The sequence below is a fragment of the Vespa crabro genome, chromosome 5 (assembly GCF_910589235.1).
Source record: "Vespa crabro chromosome 5, iyVesCrab1.2, whole genome shotgun sequence".
Classification (NCBI taxonomy): domain Eukaryota; kingdom Metazoa; phylum Arthropoda; class Insecta; order Hymenoptera; family Vespidae; genus Vespa; species Vespa crabro.
In genome coordinates this window covers 5,307,375-5,326,152 of record NC_060959.1, presented here as the reverse complement: position 1 = coordinate 5,326,152, position 18,778 = coordinate 5,307,375, and the positions used below count along the sequence as shown (strand labels likewise).

General features: G+C 31.7%; 1 protein-coding gene and 1 long non-coding RNA gene across 2 annotated transcripts in view; both read left to right on the top strand.

The window, feature by feature from the left end:
- The window catches only part of LOC124424362 (cAMP-specific 3',5'-cyclic phosphodiesterase), a 335,250-nt gene that overhangs the window by 9,740 nt on the left and 306,732 nt on the right, over nucleotides 1-18,778 (top strand). The window contains exons 2-3 of the mRNA XM_046963288.1: nucleotides 6,342-6,540; nucleotides 7,540-7,657. Coding sequence (XP_046819244.1) covers nucleotides 6,342-6,540; nucleotides 7,540-7,657 — 317 coding nt within the window. The remainder of the gene's footprint in view (nucleotides 1-6,341; nucleotides 6,541-7,539; nucleotides 7,658-18,778) is intronic.
- Nucleotides 9,417-11,028, top strand: LOC124424365. The gene is made up of 2 exons (XR_006942291.1): nucleotides 9,417-9,777; nucleotides 10,948-11,028. It is a non-coding gene; the product is annotated as an uncharacterized LOC124424365 (long non-coding RNA).

Below are 18,778 nucleotides of genomic sequence, written 5' to 3'. Positions count from 1 at the left end.
TTTTACTATTATTATTTTTTTTTCCTTATTTATCACCATTCTAATATGCCATTCTACGCCCTCGGAATATATTTTGTCCTCATATTTAGCCACGTGCAACTAAGCAATAAGATATTTATGAACGAACGTTAAAGCATGTTACATATTAGAATTCATGTTTATCCTGTGTACTTCCGTAATTTCACTGATGGCTTATTTTAATCGTAACGAAGTACGGTTATTCTTTAAAATAAGTTCATAAGTTTAATTCATTTATTTATTACTATTCAAGTTTGAGCATTTGTTATGAGTTGGAAGGACAAAGAAAAAAAAGAAAATGTACATACGTCATAAAATGAATGACGCGTGCTTGTGTGTAAACGATTACGAACAATCCTTTCTATATGCAATATGTTGGTTAATAATTTCATTTATCTTCAAATTTTGTAGTTTAATCGCGAAATGGAGTAAAATTGATCAGGATGAAAATGGTTAGTATCTCGGCTCAAACGCGCTCAATCATTCCTAATTAATGCATTTATTTTCTCATAGAAAGCTAGCGTATAATATATCGTTGGAATAATCGTTATATATCGTTATATAGCGTCGTTAAGGGAAATCCTTTTCACTACCTCGAATAGCGGATCATTTTGAGAAAATTACAATAGGAAAGCCATTAAATGTGACGGTTTCTCTTGTCTCCATTTATATACAATATTTCAATATTCGATCGGTTTCTATTTCTAAGTTTTCTAAAAAATGAAAAACTTGAGAGATGAATCGTTTTATTGTGTATAATTTTAATTATTCCCTTTGAAATTTCTTCGATTCAATCGAAAAACTAATCGATAACTCACTTGTCGTTAAAGACTCGAATTTAAATCATTTAATTTAATCTTACATGTGTTCAGGAAATTTCCCGAGTCTAAGGATAGAAGATTGTTTGTGATATGTTGTAACTATATCGCCGTTGGGCGATTATACGCAAGCATAATTCTCGTTATTCCATTAGAGAAATATAATCATATATAGTATATAATAGATTTGCAACAATACAGAATGTAACTATGCGTTACAGAATTCCGAGATATTTTATTTGACATTTATCGCTGTGGTAGTCTTCTCTCATCGTATAGAAATCTTCAGTTCTGTCCAACGTCATTTCCAACAATACTGAATCTTGTCATACGTTACGATTCAATTTGCTTTCTTTGGTTATTTCGAAATACATCGTAACATATTGCGGAGAATATTCCATTAACATTTTTCTTATTGTTAAAAGTACATCAACAAATACATATGTATATATATAAACATTTGGAGATAAAAGTAAGAAAAAGGAGAGAGAGTAAACAAAATTTATGTTCTTTTTTGCCATTATTGATTTTTAAAGAATTGTATTGCTGTTTCCTAAGGCTATCCAAGTATATATACACGTGTGTTCGTGTGCTCTCAACAATTAAAATTTCAAGAACACTGAGAATCTTCGACTTTTCTTTTCTTTCTTTCTTTCTTTTTTTTTTTACTTTCCATTCGAGAAACGAATCTTACCGCAAAGTTAATATTTCATTCTGAACATTGTACAGACATGCCGATACTTACTTTTGAAAGTAACGAACCGGCCAAGTTGGATTCTAATATCACTCCCAAACTTTCTTCTCGACTTACGCACAAAGGTCTAGCCTTTCGAAACGATAATATGATTATCCATAAAGAAATCCGAGCCGGATTTTGAGAAGTTCCGAAACTTAGGAAGAAACTTTTCAATCTAGTTTGAAATGAATCGATAGATAAAGAATGTCATGTATCTAAGATGAATTTTATTTTATAACAAATAAGAGAATTTGACAAACGAGAGAGTGATTTCGTGTCATCAAATATAAGGTAATTATTTTATGTTATATATGAAGTTGCATAACGCATACCTTTATATACCCGTTACCAAATCCTTCTATCTTTTTTAAATTGTAAAGAGTCCATCGAATTCCCATAGGAGAAGCTAAGAGTATTTTATAATTGGGAGTTGACCTTTTGTTAATCATCCAGATGATAATACATGCATAGCTTGCGTTATTAGTTTATCGATTTTTCGACAAGACTGAAGGAGAGAACGCGAGAGAGAGAGAGAGAGAGAGAAAGAGAGAGAGAGAGAGAGATATGAGAAAAAGATATGAATAAACCAGATGCATTTATGCATTATATGTCCTTAATTTAAAAAAGATTTCTATGGATACATTACTTGGTACCTTTAATCTTTCATGTAATCCTGAGTGTGCTCTTCTAACTTTTTATCAGCTTCGATGTTTACACGTCAATCTTATCCGCGTTTGTGTAATGTAATTAAGTTCCTCTCTCTCTATCACGTGGCCGATTAAACCCGCGAATAATTCTTCTTTCTTCATTCGTTATTTCTCACGAATTATTTATCGTTTCCAAGCATGAAAAGAAATGACTGATTTTTGCGGTAAGTTTTTTTTATTACGTAACGTCTATAAATCTCATTTTTTTCGAGTAATTTTGTTGTAAGTGTACATAATATTGCACAGATGTATATTTTTATAGGAATTTTTTGAGATAGAAAATTTATTACAGTCTTTATCTCCAGTTTGAAAATCCAACCGATGTCAATGGCAAAAGATTAGTTGAAATCTTTCGTTCTTAGATATCTTTGGAAAAAAGAAGTAAAAAAGAAAATAAAAATACAAATAAATAATAAAAAAGAAAATTAATAGAAGAGGAATTATTGGGTTTTTTGGAGTAAGATCGAAGAGAAAAAGAGAGAAAAAGAGAGATCATTTTTTTATTCTTTTTCTTTTTTTTTCACAGGACGCCAGTTGAAGGGTTAACAGCATATAGTTCGTTATCTGCCGCCTAAAAAATACGTTTTCCTTATCTGACAGTCGATTTCTTTATTGGTACAATGATACCAACGTACTCTTTTTATGTACTCACCAACGATGCTCCTCGATAATTGACGGTAGGGGAAAATAAAAAAAGGAAGAGAGAGAGAGAGAGAGATAGAGAGAAAGAGAGAAAGAGAGAGAGAGAGAAAGAGAGAAAGAGAGAAAGCGGCAGAAAGCGATTTAATAAAATCCAGTTTTTTCGTACGAGCGATATTGTTTTTGTTTATCGGTAGCAATAAATACCAACAGTGTAGCTAAAATCTTTTTCTCATTTAATGAAAAAATTATTAGAATTTTTTTTAAGTACGCTGGTAACTCTTGTTCATATTGATATTAGAAATTGATCGAAACAATTTTTTTTGTTGGGAAGAAACAGAATGTCGACAAGTAACCAGTCAACCCCTCGACACTTAACGGTTTCTTTTTTTTTTTTTTCATGAGTAAAAGTTGATACAGTATGCTAAAGTGGAATTGAGCTTGCGGGAGAGAAAAAAAGGGATGTTAACGAAAAGGAAAAAGGGAAAAGAAGAGGCGTAAAAAGAAAAGAAAAAATATAAGGAAGAGGAAGCAGAAGAATAAGTGAGAAAGGGATACGAGCATGGAATAAATAATTTTTCGTTCTTTAAGAATTTTTTTCGGGGATAGGGTGGCATGCATCCCTTTATTCTTTTTTCTTCCTTTTTCTCTTTTTTCCTATTTTTTTCCTTACTCCCTCCCTTTCTTTATCCTTTTCTTCTTCTTCTTCTTCTTCTTATTCTTTCCCACTTTTTTCTTGATCTCCCATCTTTTCTTTCTTTTTTTTTCTTTTTTCTCTTCACAAATCAACGATAGCACGGGGAGGAAGAATGGCGAAGGTTCTCCATGTTACTCTCGTCTGATTAAACACCCTACCTTGCCTAATTTTCGGATAATAACCTGCGGAGCTTCTTGATAGGGGAAAACGAAAGAGTGCGGATTAAACGGGATTCATTAGCTTGGAACGACTTAGAATAAAATATGCAAAGCGTTTCGTTGATCTTCCTAGTCTAACCATTTAATTTCTCTCTCTCTCTCTCTTTCTTTCTTTCTCTTTCTTTATTTTCTCTTATTTATTTACTTCCTTATAATATAACGAGTGTCCGATTTGCTTCCATATCAGCGTTAAAGTTTAAGCAAAAATGTGATTGCAAGATTCAATGAAGTTCATAATTTTTTCCCCTAGTAATTTATATGTATATCCCCTAGGAATTTACACACACACACACACACACGCACGCACGCACGCACGTATATATACGTATGTACGTACGCGCGTACGTATATACTTGACTCGATAAACACGTTAAGCAAGAACAACGGTTATTATTAGTATCCTTTTCTCTTCCTTCAAAATCCTAAAGTCCCACGGAGAGAGTAGAAGATGGTTAAGCCGGTGGAAAAGCGTCGATCGATATGCAATTAAGGTGTATACTCGACATAGACCAATAGAACGGCTCTACATCCTGAATAAATATTTACCGGGATGCATTGTGGAGAAAGAGAGGCGGATAGAGTGAATGAGTGAGTGAGTGAGTGAGAGAGAGTGTATGTGTGTGTGTGTATGAGAGAGAGAGAGAGAGAGAGAGAGAGAGAGAGAGAGAGAGAGAGAGAGAGAGAGAGAGAAAGAAAGATATAGATATAGGAAGGTGTTCGGTCATGGTGTCGCTTTTATTTGCTCGAAAAGAAGAGTAGTATTTGCATTTGTACTGTGCCTTCCGATAATCACCTCTTTGAAATTTCGGATCACGTGGAAAATTTATTTTTATTTATTTATTTACTTTTTCCTTTTATTTTTCTTTTCTTCTTTTCTCCTTCCCGATTAATCGAACTCTTCCGAAATGGAGAAGTATTGTAACATTTAACGGGAGAGAAGAAGTCACGAAAACTCACGTTGGATACAAGCTTAACTCGATTAGAATATTGCTTTTTCTTTCGTTTGTAAAAATAAAATAAAAAATAAAAAATGAAAAAAAATAAAATAAAATAAAAAAAAAAGAAAAAAAAAGAAACATAGCTGTCATACTTATCGCCGTTACGAGTGTCCTTCGAGGTTACGTGGTCGACGATTTAAAAGTCTGCGGTAAAAAAAGAAAAAAGTATTGATGAGTTTTGAATGCTTTAAAACAAATGACGAGAGTATGTATACGAACGTGCAGATAACGAATTGTGTGTAAGTATAGATGCAAGAGTGGATGGACGGACGCATACGTTGAAAGAAAAGCATGGCTGGTTGCTTTTTCAATTCTCTCGTTCAATTTAAATCAATACGATTTCTATAGAATGCAAAAATGCGTATAAAAAAAATTATATATATATATATATATATATATATATATATATATATATGTACACTATTGGAAAAACAAGCTTCATAGATAAAATCCAATATTTTAGCGTTCAGTTTTCGTCGAATGATCAAGTTATATACGTATAGATATACGCGCGCGCGCGCGTGTGTGTATGTGTGTATGTGTGTATATACATGTATATATGCCATCTGCGATTTTTAATTTATTAATTTATGTGCGGCAACAATTTTAGACATCGTTTTAATACGCGATATCTTTTGTGGAATGCGGCAACATTAATTCCTTTTAAATATATGTTTCCATCGCAACGTAACGTTTGAGCTAATGGAAAATACGGTGGCTTCGTATTTTCCATAAGAATTCTATTTTACTGCTTAAACGATGAGTAAGCCCATCTCTCTTTATAATTACAAAATCGATCGTGATGTAATTAAACGTTAATGCTGTTAAATTCAAAGTATCAGTTGTTGCTTCGTTCATCGTGGAAAGGTATAGAGGAGTCAACAGGTTGCGCACGGTCGAAGAATAAGAGTAGACCGACCGATACTTATTAAAAAAGAAATACCATGGAAAATACCGGAAAATAAAATATCTGATTTTCGTTTCTAAAGTGGATAGAAAATTGGTCGTCAAAAGGCGAGCGTTAATCGTCCATCAAGTAGAGAACATCCTATTTGTCCCTGTATAAAAGTGCTTTATTTTCACGTTACCATCAAGAAGTAGTCTATCATCCTGTCGGACAGGCAATCGGTTTCGACTTTTTTTTTTTTTATATTATCGGACTACAAAGTTGGGATTACGCTTGATCAAATTTGCTCTTGACTTTTTTTTCTTTTTTCTTTTTTTTTTTCTCCCCCTTTTTCGTCAATGATTTTCCCGGTCGAACGAAGAATCACGGTATCAATAAAGGATCACAAAGCTTTTTTCCCCCAAGTAGATTCTTTCTTACCCTCACGTGGCAACGATTTCTTTAATAATGTTTGTATATGTATATGTATACGTATATGTATATATGAAATATTTGTCAAAGAGAAGCTTTAAGGAAGTCTTTGAATGACCTTATTATTAATCGATCAAAAGATTATCGGATGATCGAATTAGAAGGTCATTTTTATTTCACGTCGTTTTACAGACAGTTGGAATAGAGGTGCGGGTGACCAACGAGATACCCGTCTCTGTGACGGAGGAAAATGCGATAAGGGATGTTGCACCACCCTGGATGGCGTCGCCGGCTCCTAGCAGGACTACCCCGGCGACTCCTACGCATCCTCATCCTCAATATTTGTCACCCCATGTCTTTCAAGGACGCAACTCTCTCTGTTGCACGAACGGTAAGATTTTTCCGATAATGTTGCATCTCTCGTTTTCCATTTCCACAAATCTAAGTTCTGGATTTAAAACGGTGGTCCTTTTCTTTGAGAAGATCTATTTGGAAGAATATTATTTCTTAATGCTCTCGTTTTCTTAAAATGAACGACCATAATCAAGTACGATATATGTACGTACGTATTGACCTTCTTCTTATGCCTCTTTAACTTCGAAAGCGTTCGATTTTATTTTAATTATAACATTCTCGTTCTTTTTTTCCCTTTTCCTTTTTCTTTTTTCTTTCCTTTTCTTTTCTTTTTTTTCGCACGTACAAACAACGTGTTAAAATAAGAAAGTAACTTTCTTGTTACTGTTAGATTTATAATCGTACAACGATTGTAAATGGGTACGTGGTAGTAAAGATCGTGTATTCTTTCGGAGAAACTCGTTAATTAAGCAAGTAGCAATTACAAAGTTATTTCTTAATACAAAATCGACTACTTTTCAATATAACGTTTAGCTTTTCAAAGGTTTGCAATTTTAAGAATCTTCGTTGACGTTTCAACGAAGTTCTTTTGTTCTTTATACCAAGAACAATTTAATTAAATTAACTCTTATACATTAGCAAAAGGTCTGTCCATGTAAAATTTTTTGAAATGGGAGGAGAACGAAAGCATGGAAAGGTTTAAGCAAGACACGTTGATGCTTACAAAAGAAATCCTTTGAAAAGGACTATGTCGGAATTTGGATTTTTTCTTTTACATTATTTTTTTCTTTTTTTCCCTACGAGATCTTTGCGATTTTCTCCTCAATGTAAGATTTTTTTTTTTTTTAATATTTCGTTTAAAGTTCTTTAAACGTACCGTTCGATCTTCGATCTACGAACGAAGATGGACGTTGACGATATAAAAAGTAAAAACATTTAAACCCTTTTCTATTTAACGATATCAAGTCTATCGGATAAAGTTAAATTTAAAAAGCGGTAAATAAACTGTAACGTCGTTTCGATTCGATATTTTCAGATTATACATTGCGAAGGCGACGGCCTATGACGCTTCGAATTGGGCCGCGCTTGAGTTTACCAAATAAAAGTACATCCGCACCGACGACTACGACCGATGGAGAATGGCCAGCGATTAGGTGAGTTTTTTTTTTATTTTTTTATTTTTTTGTTTTATTATCGTCCTTTATTTATTTATTTTCTCTTTTATCTCTTTGCCTACATCCCTCTCTCCATCCCCCCTTTCCCTGACCGCCGATCCCCGATAATTTTTAATCTCGAGCAAAAATTTTCAAATTATCCTGATTAGCCATGAGCTCGTTATCGTATCTCGAATAAATATCTAATTAATAACGATAATTATCCGAAGCTTTCTACATGACCGGAAAAATATTTGTTGCAAGCTCTATTTTCGATATTGGTTATACGAGTTACACGGTTTACGTACGATGATAATCCTACTAGCAATTCGATAACAATCAAAAAGGAGAAAATGAAATAACGAGGATCGGATTCATTGATGCTCGGCCGAGTTTCGAGAAGCGAAGTGATTTAACGAAGTCGACCTTTTCGTTTAATTTGTAAGCGAAGAGGACTTTTTCCGCATAGTTTGGAAACAGACGTTGTTTAAGCTTTAGTTCTATAGAAATTCAACGTTTTGACTTTCGCCTAAGTTTTCACGTTTAATGTTATGCATATGAATGTACTTATTAGAGTAATGTCAAGAAAATATGAAACTTTAATTTGGCTATGGAAAAATGTTATTAACTGTTTGTCGTAGAGACTTCATTAAGAGAACAGTCTTTGTTTCTTTCTATTTTATTTTTCTTTTATTTTTTTTTTTATTTTTTCCCCCTTTTTTTCCTTTTTTTTTATAAATTCATTCCGAAAGTAAAGTTTCATGAGTGAATCTTATTTTCTAGATGTTTGTTTTATTTGTTTATAGTTGTAATTTTATATTTTTTTTTCTTTTTCTTTTTTCGTAAATTCATTCCAAGAATAAAATTTCAAAAGTAAATCTTTCTTCTCTAGATGAATTTTCGAGCTAAATTTTTATTTCTTTAATTTTTCTTTTTGTTTTGTTTCGTTTTTTTTTTTTTTTTTTTTTTAATATAATATTTATATAAGTAGAATATTAAAACGAAAAAAATATAAACATTATTATCGATTTCCATTTCTTTTTTCATTTTATCGACGTAGATTTTAGCAGCCGAAGATACAAAGGTAATTTCACGTATTATCAATTTCTAGGATACTCGACGTTTGTAACTCTGAATTATCGACATTTGTTAAGGCGTATTCATTGATAACGGAAAATAACATATTTTTATTCGATAATTATTATCAAGTTATTTATATTAATATCCGTCTCGCAATATTTACGATAAGACGTTTATTAATAACCACATTTTCCTTCTCTTTTTAAGAGATTCTCCCTCTCGTAGTAGAAAAACATCCTAAGAATAGTCATTCCCATGATAGAGTACATTCTATTCTTAATCTTCATCATTACGTTACGATCAAAAGACAATCCACCTTAAGATAGGGGGAATATTATTTTTCTATATTTTCGCAAGAAATTAAAGGGTATATACATAGATTCTTAACGAGATTTCGATTATATGAGTAATTTATAAACAAAAATAAAAAAGAAAAAGAAAAACAAATTTGTAAACCGATTAAAATTATATTTTTATTTCGGTAAATTCGCCAATTGTCGGTAAAGTGGATGCCTGTATTATTTTTTTGCATGATAAGAAATGTCTTATTATCTCCTTTTCGAAGATTCGCAGGATCACATAGTTCGGTGGGTTAGTCGTTAGGTGACGCGTCGATCGTCGAGAGGGACGCCACCCCTCGTGATTCGTCTCGCTCGTCTTTTGTTGTTACTCGCGCTTCGGCAGGGCGCTTTGTCAAGAGTCGCGCGTGATTACGGACTGACCGATCGTACGGATTCGAAGTGATCACTTCGTTTGAACTTTTCATTCTCTCGTTTTCCTTTGAGAGAGAACATGTGTATTCGTTTCGTAAATTGAATTGTTTCGTACCGTACAGCTTTTCCGGCGTGGATCGAGAATCGCGTGTTCCGCGTATGTGCGAAAGCGAACATCGAGAGAATTGGTAAATGCATGTACGGTACTTTAGCAGGTTTCAACGTTAACGCTTTTCTACTTGTTTATATAGCCGTCCAAAGAGGCAAACGCAATACAGTGAAATCCATTATTTCATTGAAAATCGAATCAATCCAATAGCAATCAAGGTAAAGGTGAAGCAACGTGAATCCTCTTCCTCTTTCTCGTTATCTTCGATTTTTCGAATCGATTTTTGGCGCCTTCTTTTTATGATCACCTAGTTAAGTGATATATGAATTGAGAAGTATACGCGACCGACGAGAAACGATCGACCATAGAAAAAGAATTACAGTGATATTACGAAGAAACGAATATGAAGAATATTTCTTGTGATGAAAAACTAAATTTATTTCGTTTAATATAGTGAGTGTGTATTATCCGAAACATTCGAAAATGCCCCGAAAAAAATTGATGATCTTCGCAGGTTAGGTGTCCGTTGATCTTAAAACGCGCGCGCCAAAATTTTATTGGGAATTCTCTTGTTCTTATTCGAAGGAAAAATTCTACTTTCATAGGGAAAATAACTCATTGTTATTACGTTTTCGTAACCTCAAATTGCATACAAATTTGCATATGTATGCATGTGAGTGTATGTATATGCATATATATATATATATATATATATATATATATATATACACACATATATATACATATATACGCCGTAGATATATGATTCAGACGTTGAAATAAGAAAAAAAAAAATAAAAAAGAAAATGTATTTTCGTTGTTGACAAGAAGAGTGGGAAACAGAGCACGTGGTTTTCGCGTGGCTCGTGAAAGAAAAACGTGGGATAATAGATTTTTCCAAGAAAATGCAACTTTCAAAGTTCAAGCTTTATTTTTGAACGTTCGAGACAACGAGGGAGAGAGAGAGAGAGAGAGAGCGAAAAGAAGAAGAAAAAAAAAAAGAAGAAAATCGTGTTCGCTGTTTTCAAAATAAACATTTGCTTACAAACAACTGAAAATATTTTTCGTTTATTTCGACAATACAAAAGTCGAATTGAGTAATACGCATTGGTCGTATGATTGGCCTGACTTTTGGTTGTTCTTAGAAAATCGCGACGCCATATTGAAATTTGATAGCAAGTCACGCGAGTGTATTTTTTTTGGCGCGAGAATTGGCTTCTAGATAAAAGTTTTTTCCTTCTCTTATCACATTTCATCTCTTTTTTTTTCTTCTGTATTCTTTTCATCTATCATCGACAACAAAAGACGTCGAAGAATTTTCGAAAAGAAAAAAAGAAGAAAAAAATAAAATACAAAGATCGAACGAGGCTTTTCATATTGCTTTCAAGGATATTTGGTGAAAAGAGAAGAAGAAGAAGAGGAAGAAGAAAAAGAAGAAGAAGAGGAAGTAGAAGAAGAAGAAGAAGAAGGAATATTATATATCGAGAATAAGCTAGAAAAAGATAAGAAAAGAGAAAAAAGGATGGCGAATCGTAAAGGTAAAAAGAAAAATGAGATAAAAATAAAAAAGAATCAATTTCTTGTTTTCTTTTACACGGACGTTTGGAACTGATGGAAAAATATTTTGATCTTGGTTTTTCTTCAAGCCAGGATGCTAGAAAAGTTGCTTATATATATATATATATATATGAGTGATGTGTATATATATATATATCATTCTACCACGTTATGGAATCTACACCTTCTTACTCTTTTTTTTTTCTTCTTTTTTTTTTTTTTTTTTTTCAAAATGAAAACAATTTCTATACGATTCGTGTAAAAAATAATCTTAGAATCTGTAGAGTATTTAAGTCGTATTTTCTTATGCTGTCGTCGATGAAGTACGCTTAGAAAATAAGGAAAATTCTTTTATAAAGGATTGCAAGTAGCTTTCTGTTTTCTTTTTATCAAAGTATACGAAGTAAAACGTAGTCTCTCTCTCTCTCTCTCTCTCTCTCTCTCTCTCTCTCTCTCTGTCTCCGTCAAACGATTTCATAAATTCTTTACTGTACGAGAAAATAATAAATGAAATTAATTTCAATCGCATTATCATCGAAATAACGGTTAATTGCCTTGATGGATCCCGTCGAAAGTTTATATAACCAAACTCAACAGATTTCGTGACCATACTGATAGTAGTGGTCAAAGTGATGTTAACAATAGTTAGCAGAAACATCGTATTTCAAGGTTTCTCGAAATACAACGGTATGAAATAACATATATCTAACTTGGATTCTAACTGTCCGTTTATCTCGGATTAACAAAAGTAAATCTAAAAACTAAGTAACGGATAAAGTTTCTCAGGAAATTTTCGAGAAAAATAATAATCTATTAAATTTTCATAGAAAACTCCTCAATGAAATTAATTTTTTTATTAAGAGAGTTAAACTTCGAACTGTTTTTTCGTTTATATCGGCAAATTAGATATCGATCGTAATCGATCGAACTTTTTCTCAGATCAAAGAGAGAAAAATCGATGATGCATTTAAAAGAATTATTATTAGGGCGATGCCATAGAAAGAATTTCTCGGTGAACTCGATGCATTTATACGAGTTATGAATTTTATATTATTTTTCTTTTTCCTTTTTCCTTTCTTTTTCTTTTTTTCTTTTTTTTTTTTTCTTTTTTTTTCTTTTTGTTTTGTTTTTCATTTTATATGTAATTTCTCTTTAAAACGTATCGTGAATTGGCCACACCCTTGTCAACGTATTCCATATCATATAAACACAAGCATGCTCTCTTTTTCATCGTCGTTGTGTCCTTTGTGGTCTACCAAAATTGATCAAGCTGTCGATTTGTCTTTGCAAAAGTTGACTATGTGTCTTGTAGTTTGAGGGAATGTCAACGTCGAAAGCAAATTCGTCTTTGATCAGTTAATGTGCTCTTTCCTGCCTATACCTCAGCTACCACGCGTTGCACGTGTTAATTCTGATAATTAGTAAACGTGACTATGTCCGATCGATACGTATACGTAAGTTTATCATACGTAACTCGATTATTCTTCATCCTATTCAAAAAGCTTTCTGATCTATTTCCTCGATATTATATTTATATATATATTATATTTACGCAAGATAACACGTAAGATCCTTTTACAAAATAGTATTTAAATTCGTCGAGATTTATTTTTTGTTTAATATCAAACGTAAAATTATTTCAACATGTTGTGGCTTCGTTCTTTACCTGATTAAAATGAAAATACATATTTTTTAATATCTAATTTTTTTTTTCTTATATTTTTTCTGCTTTTTATATTTTTTTCTTTCTTTATGTATTTTTTATATTTTTTTTCTTTTTCTCTATGTATTTTTTGTTCGGCTATTCTATTTTCTGTTTTGTTAATTACTTCGATTATTTAATATTGTTATGCTATAGAGTTTCGTTAGTCAGTTATATATTTCAATCGACCTTAAAAATTCTTTGAAAAAGAAAAAGGAAAAAAAGAAGAAAAAAAAAGAAAAGAAGAATACATACAACTTTTCTAGGGTAAATTTTATTTCCCGACTATTACTCTTTCCTTCGTCGAAAGTATGAAATAATGAAACGCACTTTGCCGTACTCTGCCATTATTAATTATCTTTTCAATTTAATTATCCGATCAAAAATGTACGAGATAGTATTTTATTATCATCCACTGACTACTAATCAATAAATTCAAAGCTTTAAAACAATGATACATACTCTTTTTCATTTTTTCATACTTTTATTTAATTTCTTTCCTTTTTCATTATCTTTCATTTCATTTTATTCTATTCCTTTATGTTTTTATTTTTTTTTTTATTGTATATATGATATTTATGAAAAGTTCTTACACGTTTGAGTTGAGAAAAATGAGAAATGTCATTATCGTCGAAATGTTTCGAGGTGATCGTCGAAAACCAGTTAATAATTTCTGTTAATTGAACCTTTTAATTGGCAATATGTATACGAAACGGCATTGTCCTCTAAAGCTCTCGCTGTTTTTTACCTCACGTTTTTCACTTCACGTTTAACGAAACAACCCCCATTAAAGAGAAATTTTATTCGTTTTGAAGTTTTTTTTCAAATTTTGAACGATCGAAAATATATTCGTGAAATTCGATATCAAAAATATGTCGTTGTAGGCGTTGTTCGATAGCATCATTGGCTGTCAATCAATTTTTACCATCGTATACGTACCACGTACTATATATATATATATATATATATATATATATATATATATATATATCTACATATGTATATACGTTTATTTTCTTTAAAATTATTTTCAATTTCATATCGTTCGTTGGTATATTACACTTTGCGCTTACAATATTATTCTTCATCATTATTCGAGAACCATTGAGACACGTTATCTGTGAGTTTAAAACAACCAATAGATATGGCGTGTATACGTCTCTCTAACTTCAAATAGTACTCTCCCAACGTGGAGTTATTTTGCAATTGAGTCGACTCGTTTGCGTGGTCGAGACTCTTACCAAAGAGACCCTCTCCTCTCCCCTTACCTTTCCCCTCTTTTCCTCTTCCCTCGTTTCCTTTCCTCTCTTCACCCCTTCCCTTTCCTCTCCACTATTATTTCCAAGGAGACGTCAAACATTGAATCGTAACACATCGTAACGTAATAATATAAAGGTACATAATGTCACGTAATGTAACTAGAGTGCAGGTAAAAGAGAAAAAAAAATGGTCACTGAGGATATCATGTGTTATTATATTAAGTAATCTTTTGCGACATACATACATATATAAATATGTATATATATATTTATTTATTTATTTATAAAATGGAGTAATATAGAATGATGATGGTATTATAATACTTGTATAAAATTAATAATAATTTGTCTTCTTTTTTTTTCTCTTAATACTCAAAAACACCCGACTCTTGTGATTGGTTGCTACGAAGATCTTTCCTTTCTCGAGATTATGCACACACACACACACACACACACATACACATATGTATATATGTACATGGGATATATACATTGTTATTAATTTTCATATCGTAGTTTAGTATTTACTATCTTCCTTTTATTTCAGTTATATGTTATTGTCCTTTTGTTCGTCAAGAAGAATGAATCTCCTCTTGCACATATTTATATTCTTTGAAAACGTTTGACGTGTCATATATAAATATAAGAATTTATATCATCCATCTACTAACAGAGAATTTTTCCTGAGTCATCGATCGATCTTTTCCCCGGGAACATCTGTCCGCCCGCTAAAATAGGTTTATCTTCCTCGTATATAGTATGATTCTTAAAAATTCAACATTTAGAGTGTCTTTTCGAGCCACAAAGTGCTAACTTCTTCAAAGTGCTAACCTTTTTGATTTAATTTTTTTTTCTTCTTCTTCTTCTCGTTCTTCTTCTTCTTCTTCTCGTTCTTCTTCTTCGTCTTGTTTTTCTCGTTCCTCTTCTTCTTTCTTTTTTTTCGCTGTCTTTTTCTCTTGAAAATTTATCGAAAGGAATTAGATTATCCTTTTTAAGATATATCATTATTTTTATATCATCGGGTTTGTAATACTCGTACGTTCGAACTTCGATAAATTTTCTTTTCTATTGGAATGACATTTTTGTGGTCTTCTCGTTTCATCCTGATCGCGTTGTGTGTGTTTATGTGAGCGAGTGGATGTTTGCGTTTGTGTGGGAGTGTGTGTAGGTGTGTGTAGTTAAAGAACACTAGTTCGAAAAATGAACGAACGGATGATTTCGACGATGCTAGGGGAAATCGCATGTCGAGCTACCATTTCTTCGTTTTTGACGTTGAGATTTCGCACCGAAAGACGAAGAATTTATCGCAATTGAATGGACCTCGATGTTTTCCAAGATCTATCTTTATAAACGTGTGTGTGTACGTATGTATGTATAGGAATGAGAAAATGATTATTAGTTAGTCTTTACAAAAAAGAAATATATATGTATATATATATATATATATATATATATATATATATATATATATATATATATATATATAAAACACACACACATACATACACATATATATATTCAAATATCTATAACACATGTACATATATATATATTTTTTTTTTAACATTAAAATGACAGGTATAACAAGGATGATTTGTTTTTTCTTTTTTTTTTTTTTTCTTTCTTTTTTGTTGAAATGATAATTTTCTATTGAAGATATAATTGCTATACGATGTCGTCACGATTGTAAAAACTTTTATTTTTAGAAAGGAACAACAAAGAGTTATTTTCTTCGTGTTTATAATTTCGATAACAAACAAATTTCACAGAAAGATTATTCAATTCGAAATGGCAAACATTTCTCGACTATTCAAACATCGTCGATGTTTCACGATCGAAACTGTGCGAGAAACAGTATACATCTTTTACGATCGATTTACAAGATCGTCCTACCATTTGGTATATCCGTATTTTTATCTGCCTGCCCGTTAGATATATATCGTCATTCTAAAAGCGAAAATTTCGATATTTAATTAAAGTATTCGGATAGGTCGTACTAACAAATTGCGTGTGTCCATCGACGTTTCTTTGGTCTCGTAATGGTTCTTTTTATTGATATATATATATATATATATATATATATATATATATATATATATACACATACACATATATGCTTACATATAAGGTATACGAGAGCGCATGTCGATATTATAACTCAGATCGAGTTAATGCCATCATTAACTTTTACGAGGAACGTTATTCTCGCATCAATAATAATTGAGACGTTATGCAGTTTTTCGAAATTAATTAGATATGGAGGGTAATCTTTCATATTAAAGGAAGCTTATGTTTTTTCTTTCTTATATCTTTTTTTTTTTTTATCATTTTTTTTTAGTCGTCTATTATCGTGAGAACAATCGACGGAAGTCCCATATGATAGGAAATTAGATTCATTCGAAATCCTCGATGTTGTTCAAATTTAATTTATTGAATTCAACAGGAAAATATGTTAATATTTTTTCGATGGTCGTTGTATTTATCTGCTTTTATCTCTTTATCTTTTCTTTTTCTTTTTATCTTCTTCTTTTTTTTGCTTCAATCGTTATACTTTCTTGTCTTGTTGAAAAGTATTGATTTTTTTCTTTCTTTCTTTTTTTTTTTTTTTTCGTTTCGGTGCAAACTATTTGATTTTCTGTTTTATTGCCTGAGTTTTTATTGACCGATGTCTTTATTGCCTCGCATTACGACGACCGTTGTCAGAGCCATTCGTCGACTCTGAAGTAGGTAAGAATGGAGACGAGTTTCTCTTAGCTTTTAATGGAATTATGTCTCTTTCAGATGTGAAAGCGTCTATTTTACCGATTCTAGAACGGTCAGATTGTGAGTAAATTGGCGATTTCTGTTAAACCGAAGAAATATTATAGTCGGGCTCTTCAATTCGACCCAGTAGACTTTTTCGCGATATTTAATTGCATCATTTCGAGATAACGGAAGGTTATTCGAGTATTTTATATGTCGTCATCGTTTAGCGACATCGTTTGTGTTCTCTAATGTGTCTTTTCTCTCTCTCTCTCTCTCTCTCTCTCTCTTCCCCCTTTTTCTTTGAGTGAGAAAAATAAAACTATGATTAAAGATTTTTCTTTTTCTTCAAGAAACTTCTTCACCTTTTTTTTTCTATTTTTTTCTTACTTCTTTGAATTTCTCGCAAATCGGAAAATTTTTTCTCTCTCTTACGAGAAGAAGAAGAAGAAGAAGAAGAAGAAGAAGAAGAAGAAGAAGAAGAAAGCAGTTCGCAGCAAGCTCCTTTGACATTTACATAATAATGTCACACGATCTGAATCTTCCTCGTTCTTGCTCGTACTTGTTATTCGATATTAGACGGGTACACATTCGTTCCGTACTTTCTATAAAATCGACGATTTTTCTTCTTTCCTTTTGAAAAAATTCATAAAACGTTCGCTAAAATATTTAGGAAAATTTCAAGAAGATATCAAACTAAATATATTGTATGCGTTTACGCTCGTATTTCAAGATCCGACTCTTAAAGAATAAATACTGTTATACGTCGCTTGGGATATTATGTTATTTCAAATTAAACATTATCATCGACATTACTTCAATCAATTTTTTTTTTCTTTTTTCAAATTATAATAATCGTATCAAAAATTTAATTCCAAGTTATCCCCTTATTCTCTTTAAATGCACATACAATGTTTCCAAGAATATAAGATATTTCGATTTTATTGAGCTGACGAATGACGAATTTTTAATTCAGGAATGAAAAAGTTTGCAAACATAATTTCTTTTTCTTTTTCTTTTCTTTTCTTTTTTTTTTTTTTTTTTTTTTAGCGATGGACTTAACGAGAGTGCTAACGAATACAGTAGGTAATGGCGTTGGCGTTGAGAATGAAAATTATTCTGGAAAAATAAACCAACTTCCTTTTCTACTTCTTCGTTTACTTTTTCTTTTTCTTCTTTTTTTTTTCTTTTACAAGAAACAAGAAATTCTAGTTTCTTACGAACAATCGTTATAAATATTTGTCAAGTCGAGCTAGTTCATATGTAAGTGGGCAACTACTACATATATATTCCGAAATGGTCGGAACACTCGTCTTAGTACTTATGTTATTGAGAGTGGCTTTTAAACTCTGCATACATACTTTGTGTTTACACGAGAAAACGAGAGAAAGAGAAGAGTGATAGAATATGAAGTAGATAATGAAAGAGCATCGAAGAAATTCTTACAAAGAATCGTATCTGTCCGCGAGTTGTTTGTCTTAGCGATTAATTTTTAATTATACTTAACAGCTAATTTCCTTGAAAACGTAAACAAAAAGGGAGATAAAACTTTGTTCAGAGAGGAAGGAATAATGTTGAATGAATTTTTATATGAAAAAGAGGGATGAGGGAGGGAAAGGAAAAAAGAAATGAGGAAAAAATGTGAAGTTTGCAATTAGCGTCGACGTGAGAGAGTTTCGCTTTAATTTGAATTGTGTATAGTCGTGCAATCAACTTCTTTAATCGATCAGAACGATGATATTGGGTAATACATATATATTGTTAATTGCTTCGAGTCACGTTTAGAAGTGACAACGTAACCGTTGTATTGGGTATCTAAATTTAAACGAACGTAATAAAACCACAATACGCCATTTCAATGCGTGACTTTTATATATAAAACATTTACGTAAATACGTACATTTTATTTAATACATAAATATAAACTTTTTATATATATAGTTTATTTTAAGATAAATA